Raw genomic sequence first — 27649 nt, 5'->3', positions numbered from 1 at the left:
ATAGGGAGACAATGTTTCCAGTGGCAGGAGGGTCAGTAACCAGAGGACGCAGATTTAAGATAATTGACAAAGAACCAGAGGGGAGATGAGATTTTTTTTAACGCAGTGAGTTATGTGGAATGTGCTGCCTGAAAGGGTTGGTGAAAGCAGATTCAGTAGTATCTTCCAAAAGGGAATTGGATAAATACTTGAAAAGGAAAAATTTGCAGGGATATGGGGAAAGAGCAGGGAAGTGTGCCTAATTGTGTATCTCTTTCAAAGAACTGGCACAGGCACGATGGGCGAATGGCCTCCTGCTGTACTGGATCATTTTGTAATCCTCTATTCTGTTCTATTCTACTCATCTCTGGCCTCACTCGAGGGTTAACTTTATAGTCGTCTCCTTCAGTTCCACACTCAGTCCAGATTAAGTAGCTCGCTCAAAGTTTGTGGAGGCCTGTAATTGAAACACGTTTTGTTTTTTTGAAGTCTCTGTAATGAACAGGTTTTTTTTGTCTCATATTGTGCAGCGGAACAAGGTGTGCCTTTGGGAAACGCGTGGCGTCGAAAGCACTGAAACAGATCAGTTGTACGTGGAGGACCCTAAGCTCATGTGTGCCATAGACCACAATGGTGATGTCATGGACCTACAGGTGAGTACAAAGCAGTGGTCGAGTTTGAATGAGACCGTGCAGCCTACCTCGCTCGCCTCTCTCGTATCCTAACTCCCCCACCCTAGCACCGGACTCCATTTGCAGCATCTCTGCGATAATACGCACGTAATAGGGTTTGTTTTATATGCTGCATGGTATATTCTTGTGTTGGATTATCATAGGAGGAGTTGTGTTCATGTGGAATTAAAATAACAGAGTATTGACACCACTGTGCCAGCCTGTGAGTTAGAGGTGGGGTGGGACTTGTGGTTTTAATTTATTCATCATGAATTGCAGCAAAAAGAAAGACTTGCATTTATTCAGCGCCTTTTATGACCACCAGACGTCCCAAAGCGCTTTACAGGTAATGGACCACTTTTTGAAGTGTAGTCATGTTGTAATGTAGGAAACGCAGCAGCCAATTTGCGCACAGCAAGCTCCCACAAACATCAATGTAATAATGACCAGATAGTGATGTAGGTTGAGGAATAAATATTGGCAAGGATACCGTGGATAACTCCCCTGCTCTTCTTCGAAATAGTGCCATGGCATCTTTTACGTTCACCTGAGCGGGCAGACAGGGCCTCGATTTAACATCTCATCCGAAAGACGGCACCTCCAACAGTGCAGCACTCCCTCAGTACTGCACGGAGTGTCGGCCCGGATTCTTGTGCTCAAATCTCTGGAGTGGGACTTGAACCCACAACCTTCTGACATAGGCGAGAGTGCGACCAACTGAGCCACTGACAGGATCTATTTACTCAGCAAACAGTCTCTTCATCTAACCCATGAACTGCAACAAACAGAGTCCCCTGACTACAGCAGGATTATTTCTCCAGCAAAATGCAGTGAGTGGGGGATAGTTACATGATACAAATTATGTGCGTAAAATCAATCCCTGTCACTTACAGTATGGTCTCCAGGCGTGATTGAGGGGAGAATTACCCAATCATCGCCATTCTGGCCAGGACTCATGGTGTCACTAGATGCAGCCTTAAAATAAATGTTGCAGTAATTTCAGACCTCTTCCCCCGCCCCCCCCCCCCCCCCCCCAAAAAACAAGCAAAGCTCCGCCCACAGCATGCAGCTCACCAATAATGAATGGACACAAAGGAGACCTGTGACCTAGCCGGCTACTTAAAGCAGAATTCTAGGGATGGTGTGGGTGAGCAGGACATCTCCAAAAGCATTAAGAGTTGTCCACACAATGTGGACTGGACGTGTAGGTCGCATCAGGTAAGGGTGGTGGCTCTCCTTTCCTGAAGGGCATTGGGTAAAGAAACTGGGCCTTTACCATAACCTGGCAGCTGTCGGTCATTTTTTTAACCACACCCCACACACACACACTTGCAGATTCATCGAATTGAATTTCAGGTGCTATTTAAAAATAACTGACTTTCTTTCTGGTTTTGTGAAAAATACCCAGAAAACTCCATTTTTATTGCTGATTTTTAAAAACCTGGTTCTTAAGGTCCTTAAATATGCCAAAATTAGTCATCAAATTCCTCACGTCAAAAGGAAAGTGTTTGATCCCTATGGCAAGCTCTATGATAAATCTGGGACAGGTCAATGCTAAAATTGAGTTGCCCAAGAGTCTTCCAGCAGAAGTAGGTCAGCCCTTTGAATTCCAGCAGTTAGAATCCTTCAGGGATGTGAACAGCAATGAAGCATCAGGACATGGTAGATTCGCAATTAAAAATTGTGATTATTGAACCCAGTGCCTATTTAAAATGTAGGAACATTGGGGCTACAATTTCTATTGGGATTCAAAGCAAGGGGCCCCAGGATCATGCGAGTTACTATCTTAGGTTTGGGGGGTGTGTGTGTGATGCGCTATCAATTCTAATAAAAGGCTAGGCAGAGTTCAGAACAACAGGCTTTTATTAACTACTGAATTGCACTTCAGACAGATCAGGACTATGCCTCTAGTGGACGACCGAATGCCAGGAGCTGCCATGCGGCCGCTCTTATACTCGGTAGCCCAGGGGCGGAGTCAGCTGAGGCATAGTCAGGCACAACAGTGAAACAAGAGTGAACGACAACAACAACAACAACAACAGTGAACACAGTGAACTACAGTGGTTTACCACATTCACCCCTCGTTTAAAATTAAGTCCGGCGGGGTGAAGTGTATCAAAAGTTCGAGTAGGCGAGTCTGTCGGGCGGCCTCGTTTGCCGTCGAGATCTTCGTGGCGACGGTTGCGATGGTACAGCTTCCCACGACGCGTCTTGAGCGGGGTCCAGCACCGGCGTATCGTCCCCTTTGGTGTTGGGTGGGCGAGTGGGCTCCGGCTGGTCCTGGGGGCGCGGCATGCCGTCTACTGGGGTGGAATGGACAGGGGTGAGAATTGGGTCTACTGAATTTTGGGCCGTGTCGGAGGGGGTCGTGGTGGGGGGCAATGGTGGCGGGTCAGTGGACCCCGAGGGTGCCAGATCTCTAATGGAGACTGTGTCCTCCCGCCCGTCCGGGTATGCCACGTAGGCGTACTGGGGGTTGGCATGGAGGAGGTGAACCTTCTCTACCAGGGGAGCCGTTTTGTGGGACCTTACATGCTTCCTCAGCAGGACGGGCCCTGGGGACGTCAGCCAGTGTGGTAGTGAGTTACCGGATGTGGACCTCCGGGGAAAAACAAACATTCGCTCATGGGGGGTTGCGTTGGTGGCTGTACACAGCAGTGACCGGATGGAGTGGAGCGCATCGGGTAGGACATCCTGCCAACGGGAGGTCGGAAGGCCCCTAGATTTTAAGGCTAGGAGGGCCGCCTTTCAGACCGTCGCGTTCTCTCTTTCAACCTGTCCGTTCCCCCGGGGGTTGTAGCTGGTGGTCCGGCTTGAGGCAATACCTCTCATGAGCAGGTACTGACGGAGTTCGTCGCTCATGAAGGACGAGCCCCGGTCGCTATGAATATAGCTGGGAAAACCGAACAGAGCAAAGAGGTTGTGCAGGCATTTAATGACCGTAGCGGTGGTCGTGTCCGGGCAGGGGATGGCAAAAGGGAAACGGGAGTACTCATCAACTATGTTGAGGAAGTACACATTGCGGTCAGAGGAGGGGAGGGGCCCTTTAAAGTCGATACTCAGGCGCTCAAAAGGGCGGGTGGCCTTGATCAGGTTTGCTCTGTCAGGCCTATAGAAGTGCGGCTTGCACTCTGCACAGACTGGGCAGCTCCTGGTCATGGTCCTGACCTCCTCGATGGAGTAAGGCAGGTTGCGGCCCTTAATGAAATGGAAGAACCTGGTGACCCCCGGGTGGCAGAGGTCGTTGTGGAGGCCCCGTAGTCTATCGATCTGCGCGGTGGCGCATGTGCCTCGCGATAGAGCGTCTGAGGGTTCGTTGAGTTTCCCTGGCCGGTACAAGATGTCGTAATTGTAGGTGGAAAGTTCGATTCTCCACCTCAAAATCTTGTCATTTTTGATTTTACCCCTCTGCTTGTTGTTGAACATGAAAGCAACTGAACGCTGGTCAGTAAGCAGGGTAAATCGTTTTCCAGCCAGGTAGTGCCGCCAGTGGCGCACCGCCTCCACAATGGCCTGGGCCTCTTTTTCCACAGAGGAGTGTCTGAGTTCGGAGCCCTGGAGGGTTCGTGAAAAGAAGGCCACGGGTCTTCCCGCCTGGTTAAGGGTAGCGGCCAGGGCGAAGTCGGATGCATCGCTCTCCACCTGGAAGGGGATGGACTCGTCTACCGAGTGCATGGTGGCCTTGGCAATGTCATCTTTTATACGGTGAAAGGCTAAGTGGGCCTCCGCCGTCAGGGGGAAGGAAGTGGACTTGATAAGTGGACGGGCTTTGTCCGCATAATGAGGGACCCACTGGGCGTAATAGGAAAAGAAGCCCAGGCACCTTTTGAGGGCCTTGAGACAGTGGGGCAGGGGAAGTTCCATCAACGGGCGCATCCGGTCAGGGTCAGGACTGATGACTCCGTGTTTCACCACGCAACCAAGGATAGCGAGGCGGGCTGTGCGGAATATGCACTTTTCCTTGTTGTACGTGAGGTTTAGGAGTTGGGCCGTGCGGAGGAACTTATCAAGATTGGCGTCATGGTCCTGCAGGTCATGGCCGCAGATGGTCACGTTGTCTAGGTAGGGAAACGTGGCCTGTAACGCATTCTCGTCGACCATCCGGTCCATCTCCCTCTGGAAGACGGAGACACCGTTGGTGACGCCAAAAGGAACCCTGAGGAAGTGAAAAAGGCGGCCGTTTGCCTCGAAAGCTGTGTACTGGCGGTCCTCAGGGCGGATAGGGATTTGGTGGTATGCTGCCTTGAGGTCAATGGTCGAGAAAACGCGGTATTGCGCTATCTTATTAACCATGTCGGCTATGCGGGGGAGGGGGTATGCGTCCAACTGGGTGTACTCGTTGATAGTCTGGCTGTAGTCAATGACCAGGCGCTGCTTGTTGCCAGTCTTAACGACTACCACCTGAGCTCGCCAGGGGCTGGTACTATCCTCAATAATCCCCTCTTTCAGGAGCCGCGTCACCTCAGATCTTATGAAGGATCTGTCCCCGGTGCTGTATCGCCTGCTCTTTGTGGCGATAGGCTTGCAGTCGCGGGTGAGGTTGGCGAACGGGGGGGGGGGGTGATTTTGAGGGTGGAGAGACTACAGGTGGGGCGTGGCGGGCAATTTAAAAACTGCTGGTTGCAGACAGTGAGTGGGGGAAAAGGTCCACCGTATGTCAAGGTGACACTCTTAAAGTGACAATGAAAGTCCAACCCCAGTAGAACGGCAGCGCAGAGATGTGGCAGGACGAAGAGCTTTACATTTTTATATACGGAGCCCTTCACCGAGAGGGTCACTACGCAGTAGCCGCCGACGTCTGCTGAGTGGGATTTCGAGGCCATGGAGATCCGATGGCGCGTTGGCCGGACCGAGAGAGAATAGCGCCGTACTGTATCAGGGTGTATGAAGCTCTCCGTGCTCCCGGAATCAAAAAGGCAAGTTGTGGCGCGGCCATTTACCTGGATGTCCATCGTGGACCTGGCTAGCTGATGGGGTCTGGATTGATCCAGCGTGATGGAGGCCGCTGTGGAGTCGGTAGCGTCGCTGTAGAACCCCGGTGAGGCGGCGGTGGGTGAGTCGGGGGCCCGTTGGCAGAATGGCAGACAAGATGGCGGCGTCGGAGAGGAAGGACAAAATGGCGGCGCCCATGACGATCCCGATCCCCACGAGGCTGGAGGGAGGCAAGATGGCCGCTCCCACGAATCGCACGCGGCGCTGCTGGAGGTAGGGGTCTTCTGGCTTCTGCAGACGCCAGCGTAGTGTCCCTTCTTACCGCAGGCAGAGCAGACCGCGTTTTTCGCCGGGCAGCGCGCCCTGGGGTGTTTGGTTTGGCCACAGAAATAACATTTCTGGCTCGGGCGGGACATCGCTGCAGCAGTTGAGGCTAGGGCCCGTGGCGGCGCCGCGTCCCAAGGTGGCGGCGGCTGCGGCATCCATGAGGCGGCCGCGCGGTCCGGGGAGTAGGCCTCCATGTTCCGGTGGGCTACGTCCAACGAGAGGGTGAGTGAAATCGCCTTCTTCAGGTTGAGCTCGCTACTTTCCAGCAGTCGCTGCCGTGTGTGAGTGGACCTGAGGCCCGCCACGAGGGCGTCCCGGATGAGCTCCTCCGTATGTTCCGTGGCTGTTACTTGCTTGCATTCGCAGGCTCGGCCGAGCTCCTTCAGCGCCCGTATGTATGCTTCTGTGGGTTCCCCGGGCTGTTGTTTGCGAGACCCCAGGAGATGTCTTGCGTAAACATGACCGGGCGTGCGTATTGCTCCTTCAAGATGTCGATAGCCCCCTGGTAGCTCGTAGCGTCCCGGATAAGGGCAAAAGCTCGGTGGTTTACTTTAGAGTTCAGCACCCTGAGCTTGTCGGCATCGGCGGCGACGGTCTCGCCGGATGCAGTCAGAAAGGACTCAAAACAGTGCAGCCAGTGCGAGAACTTAGCAGTTGAGTCCGGTTCTTGCGGGTCGAGTTCCAGGCACTTGATCTTAAGAATCTGCAGCATCGTTTTTTTTTCAGTAGTTAATAAAATTGATGCGCTATCAATTCTAATAAAAGGCTAGGCAGAGTTCAGAACAACAGGCTTTTATTAACTACTGAATTGCACTTCAGACAGATCAGGACTATGCCTCTAGTGGACGACCGAATGCCAGGAGCTGCCATGCGGCCGCTCTTATACTCGGTAGCCCAGGGGCGGAGTCAGCTGAGGCATAGTCAGGCACAACAGTGAAACAAGAGTGAACGACAACAACAACAACAGTGAACTACAGTGGTTTACCACAGTGTGTGTGTGTGTTTTCTGTCTGCATACACCTCCTGTCTTCACAACACCTGATTCCTGTTGTCACACTGTTGTCAACTTACTTCCATTATAAATTCCAATGTCAACTTATAATCGACATAACTATGGCTTACTTTTATAGTTTCTGGATCAGGAGAGGATTATCACCGCTTCATCTACAGGGAGTGTCACTATATTCCGTCATCATCCAAACAGCCAGGTAATGATACTAAATATGAAAGTAATATCCAAAGAAATTTGGGGAATTAAAGCGGAAGGAAAGTCTAGTGGGAGTACTCTTTGTTCAGAGTGTTCTCATGTTCTTTTTTTTTAAAGACTCAGCATTGATTTTATTTGACATTTTGTAGAATAAGTTTGATTGCTGAAGTAATAAGGTGCCCTTCCATTGCAGTTTAGAAATGGGCATAGTTCATTCTTTAAAACGAAGCGCACTGGCTCTTCCATACAACTATGGCAGTTTTTTAAATGTCCCCTGGTGTCGATAGCGTGCTCAGTTTTTGCACACCCAATTTGATGTGAGCAGGTTGTATTTCTCCCATCCCCCACAGACACTCTCTGTCCTCCAGCACTGGGGCCGTGCCCACTATCATTCCTACAACAGTGCTCCCTGTACCAGCCTGGTCTGTAACGGCCCCGAGATCATCACCGTCGGAGAGGATGGCCGGATCAACCATTTCCAAGCTGACCAAAAGGAACCAGTGCGGACCATAGGTGGGTGCAACAACAAAAAAATCTGGCCACGCTTGATAAAGAAAGTCTTGCATTTCTACAGCGCCTTTCACGACCTCAGCACGTCCCACAGCACTTTCACAGCCAATGAAGTACTTTTGAAGTGTAGTCACTGTTGTAATGTAGCAATTTGTGCACAGCAAGCTCCCATAAACAGCCATGTGATAATGACCAGATAATCTGTTTTAGTGATTTTGATTGAGGGATAAATATTGGCCAGGGCATCGGGGAGAACTCCCCCTGCTCCTCTTCGAAATAGCACCAATGGGATCTTTGACATCCACCTGAGAGAGCAGGTTTAACGTCTCATCTGAAAGACGGCACCTCCGACAGTGCAGCACTCCCTCAGTACTCCAGTGGAGTGTCAGCCTAGATTTTGTGCTGAAGTCTCTGGAGTGGGACTTGAACCCACGACCTTCTGACTTTGAGGCGAGGGTCCTACCCACTGAGCCACGGCTGACATCTGCTTAATGAATTAATCTTGCAAAGTGAAACAAGGCTCCCAAGCCAGTACTGGTGAAAAATAGCAGCTTTGACTTTAACAAGCTCATCTTCTGTTTAGTATAAGATTGTTTGTTTGAAAGTGAGCCTTGACACCTTGGATTATTACCCCCCTTCTCCTTCCAGACAATGCTGACAGCAGTTCGCTCAATGCAGTCACCTTCCTGCGAACTACAGAGATTTTGACAGTCAATTCTATTGGACAGTTGAAAATTTGGGACTTCAGACAGCCAGGAAATAAACCTTCTCAAATATATTCTTTGTAAGTTCAGCGATTGCTGTTTTCTTTTGAGCTTGTACCAGATGTAGGGAATATATGTACAAAACCAAGTGCAACAGAATAGGAGGTTGCAGATAATTACAATAATGTACGTAAGAATCCATAACTGCAATTGTAGAAGCATTTCAGAGCCCTGAATATCTGAAATATTCATAAAATAAAAGTGGTAGAAATGCAAAGCAGGTTGTTCGTCATATATATAAAAAATATAGTTTAATATTCGGGTGGAACGCATCATTAGACACTGTTAGAATACCAGTTTGGTGGGGGGGGGGACAATTATCCTGCTACGATTATTTCTCTTCAATTAATTTGAAGACCAACATTGAGAAGCAGTCCTAACTGCAAGCGAGAGCTGGACCTGTTTCTGGCTGGGGCAGAGATCACCTCTTACAGAAGGTAGGTTATGCAGGGAATTCAGGGCCAGAGTGATCTGGACTAGTTTCAATCACCCAGATGGGTTGGAGAGGAATTTCCCAGATTTCTTTTCCCCAAATTGGCCTGGGTTTTTTAATCTCTTTTTGCCTCTCCCAGGAGATCACTTAGTTTCGGGTGGGGTGGAGGTATTGCAATTGTGTGAGACAGGCTGGATAGGTCAGAGGGTCTTTACCTGTCCGTCTTTGTTCGTATGTTCGTAAAAATAGTAATCACTGCAGCACCTGGTTGCTGTCCATCCCCAAAAACGGGAAACAATTCAAATCAAAGACCAGGCCCCTCTTCAAACACCCATCACCATAATTAGACTTTAGATATTGGAGATCTGCCCTTCACTGAAAGGAGTGAAAACACAGGCCCTTAAATCCACAGCCTTCCAGCCTCTGCCATCAGTGCTGGACAGATCAGTGGGGCTTCAACTGGTGCAGGAGGTGTCACAATATTCTGTAAAAGGAGGCCGTGTTTTTTGAAATGTTTCCCCAAATGGCACCATTTTCCACCTGTACGCATCTGAATCTTGCATGGGTGCTTCACTGAGTAGCAGACAACTGCAATCATAACATTTTACAGCACAGAAGGAGGCCATTTGGCCCATCGCGCATGTGCTTGGCTCTACCCTTTCCCCAAACGCATTTTTTAAAAAAAACTCATATTTATCAACTTCCCTTTTGAAAGCTCTTGAGGATTCTGTTTCCACCACCCTTTCTCATAAAGCATTTCATGTCCTAACGAACCTCTATAAAGTTTTTGAAAGTAAGTAATTGTTCAGACCCCTCCCTTCATTGTTTTGGTTATCTTAAATTTATGCCCTCTATTTACTGACACGCCCTAAAAAGAAAGAATGAACAAACAAATTGCATTTATTCAGCGCCTTTCACAACCTCCGGACGTCCCAAAGCACTTTACACTTCAAAAGTACTTCAGTGGCTGTAGTCACTGTAGTAATGTAGGAAACGCGGCAGTAGCAAGTTCCACATTTGCACCATTCTCTGGGTAAAGAAGTTTCTCCTGAATTCCCTATTTAGTAGTGACCATCTTATATTGACGTTTCCTCTAGTTCTGGTCTCCCCCACAAGTGGAAACATTTTCTCCACACCTACCTTTCATTATCTTAAAGACCTCTGACAGCAATGTTTCTGCTAAGCTGCGCGACCGCGCAGTCATCTGCAAAATCCCGCACAGGCCGCTCACCGGCTTTTATATTGTAGGTATATTTGAATGAGCCGTGCATTGGGGGAGGTGGGCCACGCAGGAGGCAGTGCGGCTTACAGGTCTGGAACATTGGGTGCCATAACCCTAAAATGATTTGAAGTGTGCACTTACTATCTGTATGATGTTGCTTTTTTAAAATACCTCTGTTTGTTGGTTTCCAGGACGGGTGAACGAGTGCCACTGCACTGTGTAGACAGACATCCGAACCAGCAGCACATAGTGGGGACAGGTGGCCAGGATGGAACGTTGTGTATCTGGGATGTCAGGCAAGGAACCATGCCCATCTCTTTGCTGGATGCTCATTCCGCGGAAAGTAAGTTTGTCTCTTGTCATCTTTCCCGCCCTCTGACTGCTGAGAATTTCCAGCGCTAATTCTCGTGTTGCCTCTTGAGCCAGCAGTCCTATTTTTCAGATACTGTTGGGGGGGCGGGGGGCGGCATAATCCAGAATTGAGATGTGGACTGTAAAGTAAAATGCATTTACATTTCATTGAATTATTTTCAGGAGAAACGTCTTTACCCAGAGAGTGGTGAGAATGTGGAACTTGTTACCACAAGGTGTAGTTGAGGCGAATAGCATAGATGCATTTAAGGGGAGGCTAAATAAACACATGAGAAAGGAATAGAAGGATATGCTGATAGGATGAGATGAAGTAGGGTGGGAGGAGGCTTGTGTGGAGCATGAACACCCACACTGTCCAGCAGTTCTCTGGCACATCGTGCACTGTCCCTACTTACAAATAGCTTATAATTACAAACAGCAGTTTCGAAGCACTATTTACTTATGAATTTACTATTTACTTAGACGCCAGTGGCAATACTTACACAATTACCATTGGAAAGTTATTAATGGCAGTTGGTGGAGCTTAATGGTGGTTTTATTTGGGGGAATCTGTCCTCGACCTACTCCACTTTAATATATGTGGGGCTCATTGAAGGAGTCATGTGATTTCCCAGTGGATCTGAAAGATTGAAGCACCCTTCAATCCCATCTCACTGATGCGTTGCCTAATCCTGGTGTACAAATTGATCCATCTCTTGTAGTGGGATTCATAAGGGCCTGAATATTCTCATCACCAAAGCTCCTACAGAACTGGCCTGATAATTTCAGCTGGCTTCACTGTTGCTCTCTGAATTCTTTCTATTGTCCACAATCTCACCCCCCCCCCCTCCCCACGCCAACATGGAGCAGAAACATAGTGATTCCTTCCATAACTGAGCAATGCATGCATATTCTGGCATGGATAGAGGATTGGCTATCTAACAGAAAGCAGAGAGTTGGGATAAATGGTTCATTCTCAGACTGGCAATCAGTAACTAGTGGTGTTCCGCAGGGGTCAGTGCTGGGTCCCCAACTCTTTACAATCTATATTAACGATTTGGAGGAGGGGACCGAGTGTAACATATCAAAGTTTGCAGATGATACTAAGATGGGAGGGAAAGTAGGGAGTGAGAAGGACATAAAAAACCTGCAAGGGGACATAGACAGGCTAAGTAAGTGGGCAGAGATTTGGCAGATGGAATACAATACTGGAAAGTGTGAGGTTATGCACTTTGGCAGGAAAAATCGTAGAGCAAGTTATTATCTTAATGGCAAGAAACTGGAAAGTACTGAAGTACAAAGGGATCTGGGGGTCCTGGTGCACGAAACTCAAAAGGTTAGTATGCAGGTGCAGCAAGTGATTAAGAAGGCCAATGGAATGTTGGCTTTCATTGCTAGGGGGATAGAATATAAAAATAGGGAGGTATTGCTTCAGTTGTACAAGGTATTGGTGAGACCGCACCTGGAATACTGCGTACAGTTTTGGTGTCCATATTTAAGAAAGGACATACTTGCTCTCGAGTCAGTGTAAAGAAGGTTCACTCGGTTAATCCCGGGGATGAGGGGATGGACATATGAGGAGAGGTTGAGTAGATTGGGACTCTACTCATTGGAGTTCAGAAGAATGAGAGGCGATCTTATTGAAACATACAAGATTGTGAAGGGGTTGGATCGGGTGGATGCGGGGAAGATGTTCCCGATGATGGGTGAAACTAGAACTAGGGGGCATAGTCTTAGAATAAGGGGCTGCTCTTTCAAAACTGAGATGAGGAGGAACTACTTCACTCAGAGGGTGGTAGGTCCATGGAATATGCTGCCCCAAAAAGCTGTAGAAGCTACATCATTACATAAATTTAAAACAGAAATAGACAGTTTCCTAGAAGTAAAGGGAATTAAGGGTTACGGGGAGCGGGCAGGAATTTGGACATGAGTCTAGGTCCGGATCGGTCATGGCCCTGTGGGTAGCGGAGCGGGCCCAGGGGCCGTGTAGCCTGATCCTGCTCCTATTTCGTGTGTCTAATTCTGTTAGATTCAGGAGATGGTTCTGTGATAGTGGATTGGCGGTTAGGATCAGATCAGCCATGATCTTATTGAATGGCGGAGCAGGCTCGAGGGGCCGATTGGCCTACTCCTGCTCCTATTTCTTATGTTCTTATGTTTGGCGCCATCCACACCACCGACCCCACTGAACATTACCTAGGTGATTGAAACCCACACTCGCCCATTTTGTTGATCGGTGCCCACATAGCTCGCCTGAGCTTATCTCCTCACCCCTCCCCGCACCGTGATTGGAGCCCACAACCACTCCGCTGAACAGCCACCCCCTCCCCAACCCACTGAGCATTGTTTTGGTGAAAGGAGCCCAGTCTTCTCCCCTGATCTTTTCTTCCTGCTCCCCCTCCCGCCGCACTGACCATCACTTACCTGATTAGATGCAACCTCCCAGTCCTCTCTTCCCATCCTTTTACTCTGCCCTCTCACTTCTCTTTCACTCCCTCTTTCCCTATTCCTCTTCTTCCCCCTTCCTCTTCTTCCCCCTTCCTCTACCTTCCCATCTGCCTCCTCTTCCCTTACCCCTTCCTCTTTCTTGATCCATTTCAATTATTCCCCCACTCTCTAACCCTGCGTAACCTGAATACTGCACTTGGTCTTGGCTCTCCATGTGGAATACTACAGGAGATCAATTTAGTACTATATTAACAAAATTGTGTCCGCAAACAATTTGTCCATTATAAACAACAACTTGTATTTATATAGCGCCTAAAACGTCCCAAGTCATTTCACAGGACTGTTATAAACAACATTTTACACCAAGCCACATAAGGAAATATTAGGTCAGGTGACCAAAAGCTCGGTCCAAGAGGTAGGTTTTAAGGGGCGTCTTAAAGGAGGAGAGATTTAGAGGGGAATTCCAGAGCTTAGGGCCTAGGCAGCTGAAGGCACGGCCGCCAATGGTGGAGCAATCCAAATCAGTGATGCACTAGAAGCCAGAATTGGAGGAGTGCAGAGATCTCGGAGGATTGTAGGGCTGGAGGCGATTGCAGATGGGGAGGGGTGAGGCCATGGAGGGATTTGAAAACAAGGATGAGAATTTTAAAATCGAGGCGTTGCTGGACTGGGAGCCAATGTAGATCAGCAAGTACAGGGGTGATGGGTGAACGGGACTTGGTGCGAGTTAGGACACGGGCAGCCAAGTTTTGGAGGAGCTCAAGTTTACAGAGGGTGCAAGGTGGGAGGCCAGCCAAGAGAACGTTGAAATAGTCAAGTCTAGAGGTAACAAAGGCATGGCTGAGGGTTTCAGCAGCAGATGAGCTGAGGCAAGGGCAGAGATGGATCATGTTACGGAGGTGGAATTATGACACTGGCTTTGGTCTTCCCACTATAGACCAGTTAGCCTAACAGCTGTTGTTGGGAAATTACTAGAGTCTATAATTAAGGATAGGGTGACTGAACACCTTGAAAATTTTCAGCTGACCAGAGAGAGCCAGCATGGATTTGTAAAGGGTAGGTCATGCCTGACAAGCCTGATTGAATTTTTTGAAAAGTTGGTTAAAGTAGTGGACAGGGGAATGTTTATTGATATTTATATGGACTTCCAGAAGGCATTTGATGAAGTCTCTCATAAGAGACTGTTAGCCAAGGTTGAAGCTCATGGATCTAAGGCAAATTATTGACCTGGTTAGGAAACTGGCTGAGCGGCAGGAGACAGAAAGTAGGGATAATAGGTAGGTACTCTAATTGGCAGGAATTGACTAGTGGTGTCCCACAAGGATCTGTGTTGGGACCACAACTATTCACCATATTTATTAACAACTTAGATGATTGGTTAGAAAGCCACATATCCAAGTTTGCCAATGACACAAAGATAAGCAGCATTGTAAGCAGTGTAGATGGAGGCAAAAATTACAGATATTAATAGATTACGTGAATGGGCAGAACTGTGGCAAATGGATTTCAATTTCAGTGCGGTCCAAAGAGACTTGGGGGTCCATGTACATAGATCATTAAAATATCACGGACAGATACAGAAAATAATCAAAAAGGCTAATTGAATGCTGGCTTTATATCTAGAGGACTAGAATACAAGGGGGTAGAAGTTATGCTGCAGCTGTACAAAACCCTGGTTAGACCACACCTGAGCAGTTCTGGACACCACACATTCAGAAGGATATATTGGCCTTGGAGGGAGTGCAGCGTAGGTTTACCAGAATGATACCCAGACTTCAAGGATTAAATTATGAGGAGAGATTACAGAAATTAGGATTGTATTCCCTGGAATTTAGACGGTTAAGGGGTGATTTGATCAAAGTTTTCAAGATATGATGGGGAACTGATAGAGTAGATAGAGCGAAACTATTTGGAGAATCTAGGACTTGGGGCATAGTCTAAAAATTAGTCAGGCCTTTCAGGAGTGAAGTAAGGAAACACTTCTACGCGCAAAGTGTGGTAGAAATTTGGAACACTACTACAAATGGCAATTGATGAGAGGTCAATTGTCATTTTAAATCTGAGATTGATAGAATTTTGTTAACCAAAGGTATTAAGAGATATGGGGCAAACGCAGATATATGCAGTTAGGTCAGAGATCAGCCATGATCTCATTGAATGGCGGAACAGGCTCGAGGGGCTAAATGGCCTACTGCTGTTCCTATGTTCCTAATATTTAGTTGCAGGAAATTTCTGCTCATCCAGTTCTGGATGTCGGATAAGCAGTGTGACAAATCAGAGGCAGTGGAAGGGTCGAGGGAGGTGGTGGTGGGGTAGAGCTGGTTGTCGTCAGCGAACCTGACGTGTTTTCAGAATATGTCATCAATATAAATTCCTATGTTTACATTTATAATCAAAATGCCTATGTAAACTTACCACACTGTACTTGGGTCTTCTCTTCCCCCCCCCCCTCTCCCCACTGACAGGGGGGCAGTTGTAATGTGACGAGTTTAAAGTATCAGTGGTAGCACTCTCGTCTCTGAGTCAGAAGGTCATGGGCTCAAGTCCCACTCCAGGGACTTGAGCACAAAATCCAGGCTGACACTCCCAGTGCAGTACTGAGGGAGAGCTCCACTGTCGGAGGTGTCGTCTTTCAGATGAGACATTAAACCGTCCTCTCTGGACGTAAAAGATCCCATGATACTATTTCAAAGAAGAGCAGGGGAGTTTTCCCCAGTGTCCTGGGCCAATATTTATCCCTCCACCAACATCACTGATGCAGATAATATGGTTGTTAGCACATTGCTGTTTGTGGGAGCTTGCTGTGCGTAGTTTGGCTGCTACATTACAATGGTGACTACACTTCAAAATGTGCTTAATTGTCTGTAAAGCAATTTGGGACATCCTGAGGTTTTGAAAGGCACTATAGAAATGCCTCCTACTTCCTGAAATAGAGGTAAAAATTCATGAAAATATATATATTTTTTTAAGTTTAGGATGTCCAACTTTAAAATGGAGTCTGAATGAAGCCTGTGATCCAATTATCCCTGTCCTTTAACTTCACTTCACAAGATTACTTGTCATTTTGATTCCCAGTGTTCAACACAATGGAGATCACCTCGTGTGTGTGCATCTCTCTCTCATTAAAGTCTTGCGTATGGCAGGCACAACCCATGTCACAATTTCCCCTCCCATTTCTCATCTCTGGCTCGTCCTTCCCAGACCTGGCTTTGAGCAATATCTCACAGGTCGAGTGGATTAGCTAGCACCAGCACCACCACCACAATGGGCTGACTGGCCTCCTCCTGTGCTGTGATCTCGACTTGCCTCTTGTCGAGCATGTCATAAATGAACTGGGACAGCAACCATCCCTGTGTGCGCTTGTGTGATGAATTAGGGACTGTTTATCACTGCTGTGCTTCATTCACTAAGTGTATACGGTTAAATTGCAGAGTGCGAGGTTCTAACTGTGTGGTATACTTTATTAACAGTGTGGGAAGTTCATTTTCATCCCTCCAACCCCGACCAAGTGTTTACCTGCTCCGAGGATGGGTCACTGTGGCATTGGAATGCTTCTGTAATAAATCCTGAACCACCTTCCTTTCTTCAACAAGGTAGGAACCAAGTCACTGACTCAAAGTTGCTTTGTGGCATTGGATAGAATATTAAATCAAATACTTCTCCCAAGGTCAGTAAATGCTATGGAGCGGCGATTTACTTTTATTTTTTTTTAAAAACAAAATGGGGCGGTGTGGTTGTTTGGGGTGGGGAACGAGATATGGTGGAAATGTATAGATCAGAAAGCACCTGAAAAGGTGAGTTCATTTTTTGGGTGCGTTGGTCACGGAAGCCTTACTTCCTGATGTTGCGTGCTACTCAGCCTCCCAGCTAAGTATAGGGAGGACAGGTAGAGTGGGAGCTGCCACAACCACGTGCTTGGGCACCTTGCCTCAAACGCCTGCCTCGCTGGAAATGTTCTCATCCCCGCAGGAGTGAACTTCCCATTTAACAAAAAGGTAGCAAGGCTGGTTTGCTGCTGTTTCTCTCTGGCTCTCTTTCCCCCCCCCCCCCCCCCCACACCGCCAGCACTTCGCCTCTATCTTCCCCAAACCATCTAAACCCCGCTCTCTCTCTCTCTTTCTCTCTCTCTCTCTGGCACTCACTCCCTCTCTTTTTTCTTCCCCCCCCCCCCCCCCCAAAAAAAAACTCCAGGCACTCCTTTCCCACCCCCCTCTCTCCCTCTCTGTGGCACCACCACCCCCATCTCTCTCCCTCTCTGTGGCACCACCACCCCTCTCTCTCCCTCTCTGTGGCACCACCACCCCTGTGGTAAACCACTGTTATCGTTTTCATTGTTGTTCACTACTGTTATCGTTATTACACATTGCTACCTCTTGCTACTCACTGTGTACCTATGCATGCCTCAGCTGGCTCCACCCATGGCTCCGCCTACATGACCTGGTATAAAGGTGGCTGCTCGGCAACCCACTTCCTTCCTGGAACCAGTCATCCACGAGAGGCATGCTCTGTTCTTTAGTTAATAAAAACCTTTTCATTACCATCCTAATTCATCGCTTTTTATGGATTAATTGATAAGCGTATCAATTTTATTAACTAAATTAAAATGTCGGGACCTGAGCAGCAACAACAGCAGGCGTTGCTGCGAGCCCTTAGACCAGCATGCCTGGACCTCGACCCTCAAGCGGCGGGTTCAGCTACCAATTTCAAACACTGGCTGAGTTGTTTTGAATCCTTCCTAGAAGCCTCCGCCGTGATATCGGAGGAGAACAAATTAAAAGTTCTGACCGCCCAGGTGAGCCCTCAAGTATATACACTCATCCGGGACGCTACTACGTACACGGCGGCTCTTGACCTGCTAAAAGGGCAATACACGCGCCCAGTGAATACGATTTACGCCAGACACCTCCTGGGATCCCGCAGGCAGCAACCGGGGGAATCGGTAGAGGCATTTCTACGGGCGTTACAGACACTCTGCAGGGGCTGCGACTGTAAGGCGGTATCGGCTGCGGCGCACGCGGAGGGACTTATCTGTGATGCCTTCATTAAGGGCCTCCAGTCCAACTACTCCCGGCAGAGACGGCTCGAAAGCAAGGAGCTCGACCTGAAGACGGCCGTAGCCCTCGCACTCTCATTAGATGCAGCCCACCGAAACCTCGAAGCATACTCACATAACGGTGCCGCGCCATGGTCATCCCCCTTGGGATATGGGACCGCCGCCCCCGGTACCAACTACTGCAGCGATGTCCCGAAATCAGCTGGGACCGCCGCCCCCGGTACCAACTACTGCAGCGATGTCCCGTAACCAGGCCCAAAAATGCTATTTCTGTGGCCAGTTAAAACACCCTAGAGCGCGCTGCCCGGCGAAGACCGCTACCTGCTCTGGCTGCGGGAAGAAAGGCCATTACGCCAACGCCTGCAGAGGGAAACCCGCGAACGCCAGCAGCGCCACGTGTGAACCGTGGGGGCAGCCATCTTATCCGCCATTTTGTGCACCTCCGGCCGCGTGGGGATCGGAATCATGGCCGCCGCCATTTTGCCCGCCGCACTCAACCGCCATTTTGTCTCCGGACTCGACCACCGTCTCGTCTGACGACCACATCGGCTCACTCAGCCATACACTGGCCTCCGTTACGCTGGATCAAGCTCTCCCTCATCATCTGTCCAGGTCCATGATGGACATTACGGTAAACGGCCGCGCCACTACTTGCCTGTTTGACAGCGGGAGCACGGAGAGTTTTATTCACCCCGACACGGTGCGTAGCCACTCCCTCGCGGTCCTGCCAACGCGCCATCGGATTTCTATGGCGTCCAAGTCCCATTCAACGGACGTCGGCGGCTACTGTGTGGTGACCCTTTCGGTTAGGGGCACGGAATATAACAATTTTAAACTTCTTGTCCTGCCCCGTTTTTGCGCTGCCGTTCTGCTAGGGTTGGATTTTCAGTGCCACCTTAAAAGTGTCACATTGGCATACGGTGGACCCCTCCCCCCACTCAAAGTCTGCAACCAACAGCTTTTAAATCGCCCGCCACGCACCATTTGCAGTCTTTCCACATTCAAAGGCTCCCCCCCTCCCTTGTTCGCTAACCTCACCCGCGACTGTAAACCCATCGCTACCAAGAGCAGGCGGTACAGCGCCGGGGACAGAGCTTTTATTAGCTCTGAGGTGGAGCGGCTCCTGAAGGAGGGCATTATCGAAGGGAGCACCGGCCCCTGGCGAGCCCAGGTTGTAGTCGTTAAGACCGGCAATAAAAACCGCCTGGTCATTGACTACAGCCAAACCATAAACCGGTACACTCAGCTGGACGCGTACCCCCTTCCCCGCATATCTGATATGGTCAATCAGATTGCGCAATACAGGGTATTCTCCACCATTGACCTTAAGTCAGCATACCACCAACTCCCTATCCGCCCTGAGGACCACCAGTATACTGCCTTCGAGGCAAACGGCCGCCTCTACCACTTCCTTAGGGTTCCCTTCGGCGTCACCAACGGGGTTTCGGTCTTCCAAAGGGAGTTGGACCGGATGGTTGACCAGAACGCGCTGCAGGCCACCTTCCCCTATCTGGATAACGTCACCATCTGCGGCCACGACCAGCAGGACCATGACGTTAATCTAGAGAAATTCCTCCGTACGGCCCAGCGGCTGAATTTAACATACAATAAGGAGAAATGTATGTTTCGCACCATGCGCCTTGCCATTCTCGGCTGCGTAGTGGAGAACGGAGTCATCGGCCCCGACCCCGACAGAATGCGCCCCCTTATGGAGCTCCCCCTCCCCCACTGCCAAAAAGCGCTGAAGAGATGCCTGGGGTTTTTCTCTTACTATGCTCAGTGGGTGCCCAACTATGCGGACAAAGCCAGACCCCTCATCAAGTCCACCTCCTTCTCCCTGACATCTGAGGCGTGTGCAGCCTTCACTCTTATTAAGAGTGATATTGCGAAGGCCACAATGCACGCAGTGGATGAGTCCATCCCTTTCCAAGTGGAGAGCGATGCATCCGACTTCGCCCTAGCTGCAACCCTTAACCAGGCGGGGAGACCCGTGGCCTTTTTCTCAAGGACCCTCCAGGGCCCCGAGATTCGACACTCCTCTGTCGAAAAGGAGGCCCAGGCTATTGTGGAAGCGGTGCGACACTGGAGGCATTACCTGGCCGGAAAACGATTTACCCTTCTCACTGACCAGCGTTCAGTTGCTTTTATGTTCAATAATAAGCAGAGGGGCAAAATCAAGAACGACAAGATCTTGAGGTGGAGAATTGAACTCTCCACCTACAAGTACGATATCTTGTACCGGCCCGGGAAACTCAATGAGCCCCCAGATGCTCTATCACGAGGTACATGCGCCAACGCGCAAGTTGATAGACCCCGGGGTCACCAGGTTCTGCCATTTCATTAAGGCCCGCAACCTGCCCTACTCCATCGAGGAGGTCAGGACTATGACCAGGAACTGCCAAATCTGTGCCGAATGCAAACCGCATTTTTATAGGCCAGACAGAGCACGCCTGATCAAGGCCACTCGCCCCTTCGAGCGCTTGAGCATCGACTTTAAGGGGCCTCTCCCTTCCTCTGACCGCAACGTGTACTTCCTCAACATAGTTGATGAGTACTCCCGTTTCCCTTTTGCCATCCCTTGCCCAGACATGACCAGTACCACGGTCATCAAATGTCTGAATGACCTCTTCGCCTTGTTCGGGTTCCCTAGCTATATACATAGCGACCGGGGCTCATCTTTCATGAGCGACGAACTTCGTCAGTACCTGCTCGCGAGAGGTATTGCTACGAGCAGGACCACCAGCTACGAGCAGGACCACCAGCTACAACCCCCGGGGGAACGGCCAGGTGGAAAGAGAGAACGCGACGGTTCGGTAGGCCATCCTCTTAGCCTTAAAATCTAAGGGCCTTCCGACCTCTCGCTGGCAGGAGGTCCTCCCTGCGGCGCTCCACTCCATCCGGTCACTGCTTTGTACTGCCACTAATGCCACCCCTCATGAGCAAATGTTCGTTTTCCCCAGGAAGTCCACATCGGGAACCTCGCTACCGACATGGCTGACTTCTCCTGGGCCCGTCCTACTGCGGAGGCACGTGAGGACCCATAAAATGGACCCCCTGGTCGAGAGGGTGAACCTCCTACACGCCAACCCCCAGTATGCCTACGTGGCATACCCAGACGGGCGGGAGGACACGGTCTCCATACGAGACCTCGCACCCTCGGGCGCCCCTGAATCACCACCGTTACTCTCCACCACTACTCCCAACCCAACCCCTGTAGACGGCATGCCGGAGCCCCAGGACCCTTCGTTGACCACTCAGACACCAGATTCGACGTTGGATGCTGCACCACCGCCGCCGCTGCTACGACGATCAGGACGGCATACAAGGCCTCCTGATAGACTTACCTACACGAACTTTTAGTACACTTCACCCCGCCGGACTCAATTTTAAACAAGGGGTGAATGTGGTAAACCACTGTTTTCGTTTTCATTGTTGTTCACTGTTGTTCACTACTGTTATCGTTATTACACATTGTTACCTCTTGCTACTCACTGTGTACCTATGCATGCCTCAGCTGGCTCCACCCATGGCTCCGCCTACATGACCTGGTATAAAGGTGGCCGCTCGGCAACCCACTTCCTTCCTGGAACCAGTCATCCACGAGGGGCATGCTCTGTTCTTTAGTTAATAAAAACCTTTTCATTACCATCCTAATTCGTCGCTTTTTATGGATTAATTGATAAGCGTATCAACCCCCCACTCCCCCTTCTCCTGTGCCTGTCTTTCTCTCGCTCACACTCTCTCGCTCTCTTTCCTGCCAATCCACTGCTTTCGCTGGCACTCCATCTTCAACCCCCCGCCCCCAACCCACTCTCTGTGTCTATCGGAATATAACCCAGAGGTCTCTGAATCTCAGTTAATTTCTGAGTTACAGGCTGCCTCTCGATGCAAATCTGTGTTTTAGCCGGCGTTGCAACATACAAAATGTGTTCAGTTTACAGCAAATCCAACTCTTCGACTGTCGTGGCAGTACTGAATTATACGACACTGGGACTGTAGTGGGAGCAATGAACTATAGGACAGTCAGACGGTAGTGGGAACAATGAACTATAGGACACTCGGACTATAGTGGGAGCATTCAACTATAGGACAGTGGGACTGTAGTGGGAGCAATGAACTTTAGGACAGTGGGACTGCCGTGGGAGCAATGAACTACAGGACAGGGACTGTAGTGGGAGCAATGAACGATAGGATAGTGGGACTGTAGTGGGAGCAATGAACTATAGGACACTGGGACTGTAGTGGGAACATTGAGCTATAGGACAGTGGGACTGTAGTGGGAGCATTGAACTATAGTACAGTGGGACTGTAGTGGGAGCAATGAACTATAGGAATGTGGGACTGTAGTGGGAGCAATGAACTACAGGACAGGGACTGTAGTGGGAGCAATGAACGATAGGATAGTGGGACTGTAGTGGGAGCAATGAACTATAGGACACTGGGACTGTAGTGGGAACATTGAGCTATAGGACACTGGGAACGTAGTGGGAGCAATGAACTGTAGTGGGAGCAATGAACTATAGGACATTGGGACTGTAGTGGGAGCAATGAACTATAGGAATGTGGGACTGTAGTGGGAGCAATGAACTATAGGACAGTGGGACTGCAGTGGGAGCACTGAACTATACGACACTAGGACTGTAGTGGGAGCATTGAACTAAAGGACAGTGGGACTGTAGTAGGAGCAATGAACTATAGGACAGTGGGGCTGTAGTGGGTGCATTTAACTATAGGACAGTGGGACTGCAGTGGGCTGAACTGTAGAACAGTGGGACTGTCGTGGGAGCAATGAACTATAGGACAGTGGGACTGTAGTGGGTGCATTGAACTATAGGACAGTGGGAGCAATGTACTATAGGACAGTGGGACTGTAGTGGGAGCAATGAACTGTAGGACAGTGGGACTGTAGTGGACTGGACTATAAGACAGTGGGACTGTAGTAGGAACATTGAACTAGGACATTGGGACTGTAGTGGGAGCAATGAACTATCGGACACTGGGACTGCAGTGGACTGGACTATAGGACAGTGGGACTGTAATGGGAGCAATGAACTATAGGACACTGGGACTGTAGTGGACTGGACTATAGGACAGTGGGACTGTAATGGGAGCAATGAACTATAGGACACTGGGTCGGTGGTCTGTAGTGCGAAATGTGTAGTTCTGAAAATTGGATATTAATTGAGCAACAAATGTACCGAAGGGTAAGCTTTTATTTAAGTGCCTAAAGCTATCCTCATCATTTCCCTTTTTCTCGTGTTTTCTTAGGTAGAAGGAACTTCTCATTGAATAGTGCAGTTTCCCTTGCCGACATTAACCAGTCAGTGAGCAGTGCTTGGCTCACTATTGATGCTGCAAAAGGAAGAGTGGATATCAATAACCTGCTGTCTGATTACTCCCTGTCGGTGAATAGTTTGGATGTTGTGGGAGAGTATTTAGTGTGTGGGACGGATGCAGAAGCCATCTACATTACCAGAAATCTGCAGCTCTGAAGAGGAGGCAAACCGCACAGCAGTTTGATAAAGATGTAAATTCCTGTACATGTACCATTGTTCTTAAAACCAAAAACTAGCGAAATTTAGAGTGCAGCACAATGGCAATCACACTTAGAGAACTTTTTTAAAAATAAAGTACCACCATCAAAGCTGCCTTGGTTAAGTCTGATTTATAGCTTTGATCAAAAGACCAAACTAGAGTTGGACTAAAGTTTGCATTCTTCTCAACCCCTGATGGTATTCTCCGATTAAGCTAGCTGAAAAGCGTTTGGCCGAGTGTCAGTTTTCTGAGCCTCTGACCGCAAATTGCGAAACACTAAGCTGGAGGCATAAAGTCCTTTCAGAACTGAAAACATCTTTTGATTTGGGTGGGGTTTTCACCCCACTGACCACAACCTCACACTGAGTATCCAGTGGTCCCGCATTGTCAATCTCCAGCTAGAATTTATAGCGGTAGTTTTCCAACTTTGTTACTGGTGGGAAACCTCACCTGATGAGGACACATTTTGGAAATATGGACCTACTGGGGTTTTCTGACCAATGATGAAGTAACAGAGAGGATCGATGAAGGGAATGCAATGGATGTCGTCTACATGGATTTTAGGAAGGTGTTTGACAAAGTACCACATAGAAGGCTGGTTAACAAAATTGAGGCTCATGGAATAGGTGGGTCAGTGGCAGCTTGGATAATTAATTGGCTTAAGGACAGAAAACAGCAAGTTGTGGTAAATGGTTGTTTTTCAGACTGGAGGATGGTAGACAGTGGTGTTCCCCAAGGGTCGGATGTTTTTTTGATATATATAAATGACCTGGAATTTGGAATGCAAAGTAGAATTTCTAAATTTGCCGATAACACCAAACTTGGGGCAAACAGCGAGGATGATGCCAATCGACTGCAACAGGACATAGAAAAGCTAGCAGAATGGGCCGACAAGTGGCAGATGGAATTTAATACAGAGAAGTGTGAGGTGATGCATTTCGGCAGAAAGAACAATATACACTTTAAAACTGCCATTAAGAGTGTGCAGGGACAGAGAGACCTAGGAGTTCATGTGCATAGGTCCCTGAAGGTGGCGGGGCATATTGAGAGAGCGGTTAGCAAAGCATATGGGATCTTGGGTTTCATAAATAGAGGTATTGAGTACAAAAGTAGAGAAGTTATGCTGAACCTTTATAAAACACTGGTTAGGCCACAACTGGAGTATTGCGTCCAGTTCTGGTCACCACACTTTAGGAAGGATGTAAAGACCCTTGAGAGGGTGCAGAGGAAATTTACCAGAATGGTTCCAGGAATGGGGGATCTTAGCTACAAGGACAGGTTGGAGAAGCTGGATTTGTTTTCAGTGGAGCAAAGGAGGTTGAGGTGTACAAGATTAGGACGAGTTTGGATAGGCTAGATGAGGAAAGGCTGTTCCCACTAGTTAATGGTACAAGGACTAGGGGGCACAGATTTAAGGTTTCGGGCAAGAGATACAGGGGGGATATGAGGAAAAACTTTTTAACGCAGCGAGTGGTGATGACCTGGAACTCGCTGCCGACGGAAGTGGTGGAACCGGAGACGCTCAATGTTTTCAAGGGGAGACTGGATCGGCATTTGCAGGGATAGAGCAGGGGAATGAGACTGACTGGATTGCTCTACAGAGAGCCAGCATGGATTTGACGGGCCAAATGGCCTCCTGTGTCGTTATGATTATGACACTGATTCAACTGGTTAGAAAATCACTCATATTGGGCCTTAGGCTGAGATGATCACACTCTTGCCTTTCAGTCAAGATCATGGGTTCAGACCCAATTCTAGGACTTGAGCACATAATCTACAAGAGCTTGTATTTATACAGGACCTTTAAAGGAGTAAAACATCTCGATGCACTTCACAGGAGCGTAATCAGACAAAAATTTTTGGCACCAAACCAAAGGAAGGAGACAGGACAGGTAACCAAAAGCTTAATTGAAGAGGTAAGTTTTAAGGAGCATCTTAAAGGAGAGAAAGAGAGGCTGAGATTTAGGAATTAAGTTCTAGAGTTTAGGGCCTAGATGGCTGAAGATACAGCCGCCAATGGTGAAGTGAAGGGAGTGGGGGATGCGCAAGAGGCCCGAGTTGGAGGTATGCAGAGTTGTGAGGGTTTTAGGGCTGGAGGAGATTCGAGATGGGGAGGGGCGAGGCCATGGTGGGATTTGAAAACATGGATGAGACTTTAAATCGAAGCATTGCTGGACTGTGAACTGGGAACCAGTGAGCACAAGAGTTTTGGGTGAATGGGACTTTGTGCGAGTTAGGGCACGGGCAGAAGACCTTTGGATGAGCTCAAGTTTATGGAGGGTGCAAGGCGGGAAGCTGACCAGGAGAGCGTTGGAATAGGCTGAGAGAGACTTGTTTACATTGTGGGAAGTGCCATTCTAGGAGCTGAAGAGCCACAGCCTCAGTTGAAGAGCAGGGGGAATCTCTAGGTATCCTGGCCAACTTTCCTGCCTCAGTCAACACCCCCAAAAACTGGTTATTTATCACTTGCTGCTTGTGGGACCTTGGAACACATAGGCTGCCATGTTTGATTATACAATAGTGACTGCACGTCAAGAGCAAGTAATTTGCTATATTTTTCAATTAATTAAGTTTAATTCTGATTGGCGTGGATGGGCAGCTACAATTGCTTTGGTCACCCTCCAATACCTCACCCAAATGGTTAGATTTTAGGTGTTAGGTGAAGCAATCTGTATCAGGCTATACAGTTGCATGGCATGTACAAATTGTGCTGGGGGGTTTGTTGCTGGAGCATTGATTCAGATTCAGATTAGATTTATTTGCCATATGTAACAAGTACAATGGAATGCTTGTTCCCCGTAGGGATGCGTCAGCTATACATACAGCGCCGCGTTCAGAGTCAATACAATGGCTTCCCGTGGCACTGGGAGCACGATGTCCCTCAGCCGCTCCCTCCTCCTCTTCACCGCGGCCTCCTCCTCACTGTTGCCAGCTCCACGTGTGGTGGCCTGCTTCTCCCGCTCTGGCCACCATGCCCGGCTCCCATCCGGACTGCGAGTTACCCGAAATGGAGCTGCCAGCCGACATGCTGCAGCGTGTCGTGAGTCTGCTGCTGCTGCTCATTGCGCTGCGCTCCTCCGCCCGACTCGCCGAACACATCATCGAGATGTGAATGCTCCAATTCAGCCTCCTCTTCACCGCCGCCGGCTCCACGCTCCACGGCCCGGGGCCTACTTCTCTCTCTTCGCGGGTCGGCCTCTGGCCGCCATGCTCAGCTACCCTCCTCCCAGTCGGAATTCCTTCCCGCCGAGGAGCTGCCGGCCGATATGCTCCAGCGGGTCGGCTTGGCTGCTGCTGCTGCTCACCGCGCTGCGCTGCCTCTACCCGACTCGCCGAGCACCTCGCTCCGGTTGCGGGAGCGAGCGGCGAGAGCTGGCAGATGTTCAGTGAGGAACATATAAAAGTGAAGGACAGGAGAAGACCAACTGATTCATGGAGCCTGTCACGTGCTATCATGGTGCAACTTATAGGCACTGCAATCCCCATCTGTGCCCCACCAACCAGCCATGCAATCTCCTGAAAGCGGCAAAAAAAAATCAAGATTAAATGAACATATGCCATCTGGACACCTGCTGATAATGTGCACCATAGGGCTGAACTGTCAGTGACAGCATCAATCAGCTGTGATATCAAGTCTGCCTCCACCTCCTTACAGAAAAAGGGGGGTGCGGAGGGGGTGTAAATTCTTACAGCTTTTAGAAAGGCTCAAAAGCCACCCTGGCCCACTGATGGCCCTTGCCAAGGCTGAAAGGGGAGAGGTGACCGACCAAAGCTAAGTGAAAGGAAAACCAAGGTACATGCAGGTGAACATAGCCTATGGGGATGGTGTCACAGAATCACAGAAACCCCACAGTGCAGATAGAGGCCATTTCGGCCTATCGAGCCTACACATATCCCACCCCATCCCCGTAACCCCACGTATTTAATCCCCCTAACACTAAGGGTCAATTTATCATAGCCAATCAACCTAACCTGCACATCTTTGGACTGTGGGAGGAAACCGGAGCACCCGGAGGAAACCCACGCAGACACGGGGAGAATGTGCAAACTCCACACAGACAGTCACCCGAGGCCGGATTCGAACCCGGGTCCCTGGCGCTGTGAGGCAACAGTGCTAACCACTATGCCACCGTGTCATGGCACATGGGCAACCCTCCATGCAACCACTTCATGTAGCACATCCTCCTCTTCAGCCATCAAACAGGGTTGGGTGCTAG

General features: G+C 49.2%; 1 protein-coding gene across 1 annotated transcript; it reads left to right on the top strand.

Annotated features, from left to right (window-relative positions):
• The first annotated feature begins 461 nt into the window (after window positions 1–461).
• nup43 (nucleoporin 43) lies at window positions 462–23545 on the top strand. The gene is made up of 7 exons (XM_085996778.1): window positions 462–632; window positions 7040–7117; window positions 7467–7629; window positions 8275–8410; window positions 10237–10388; window positions 16315–16437; window positions 23166–23545. The coding sequence occupies exons 1-7, from the start codon at window positions 477–479 to the stop codon at window positions 23387–23389; spliced, it is 1032 nt and encodes a 343-aa protein (XP_085852904.1). The 5' UTR covers window positions 462–476; the 3' UTR covers window positions 23390–23545.
• Window positions 23546–27649: the final 4104 nt, after the last annotated feature.

The sequence above is a fragment of the Somniosus microcephalus genome, chromosome 9 (genome assembly GCF_052327205.1).
Source record: "Somniosus microcephalus isolate GS21.2 chromosome 9, FLI_Smic_1.0, whole genome shotgun sequence".
NCBI lineage: Eukaryota > Metazoa > Chordata > Chondrichthyes > Squaliformes > Somniosidae > Somniosus > Somniosus microcephalus.
Note: the sequence above shows the minus strand (reverse complement) of the source record. Positions and strands in the feature narration are given on the sequence as shown.

Excerpts from the sequence above, each read along its gene's own strand:
- nup43 (XM_085996778.1), top strand. The coding sequence starts at position 477 with ATGAACAGGTTTTTTTTGTCTCATATTGTGCAGCGGAACAAGGTGTGC. Across the intron at positions 7,118-7,466 it reads GTCATCATCCAAACAGCCAG|ACACTCTCTGTCCTCCAGCA; the intron begins GTAATGATACTA and ends CATCCCCCACAG. Across the intron at positions 16,438-23,165 it reads ACCTTCCTTTCTTCAACAAG|GTAGAAGGAACTTCTCATTG; the intron begins GTAGGAACCAAG and ends GTGTTTTCTTAG.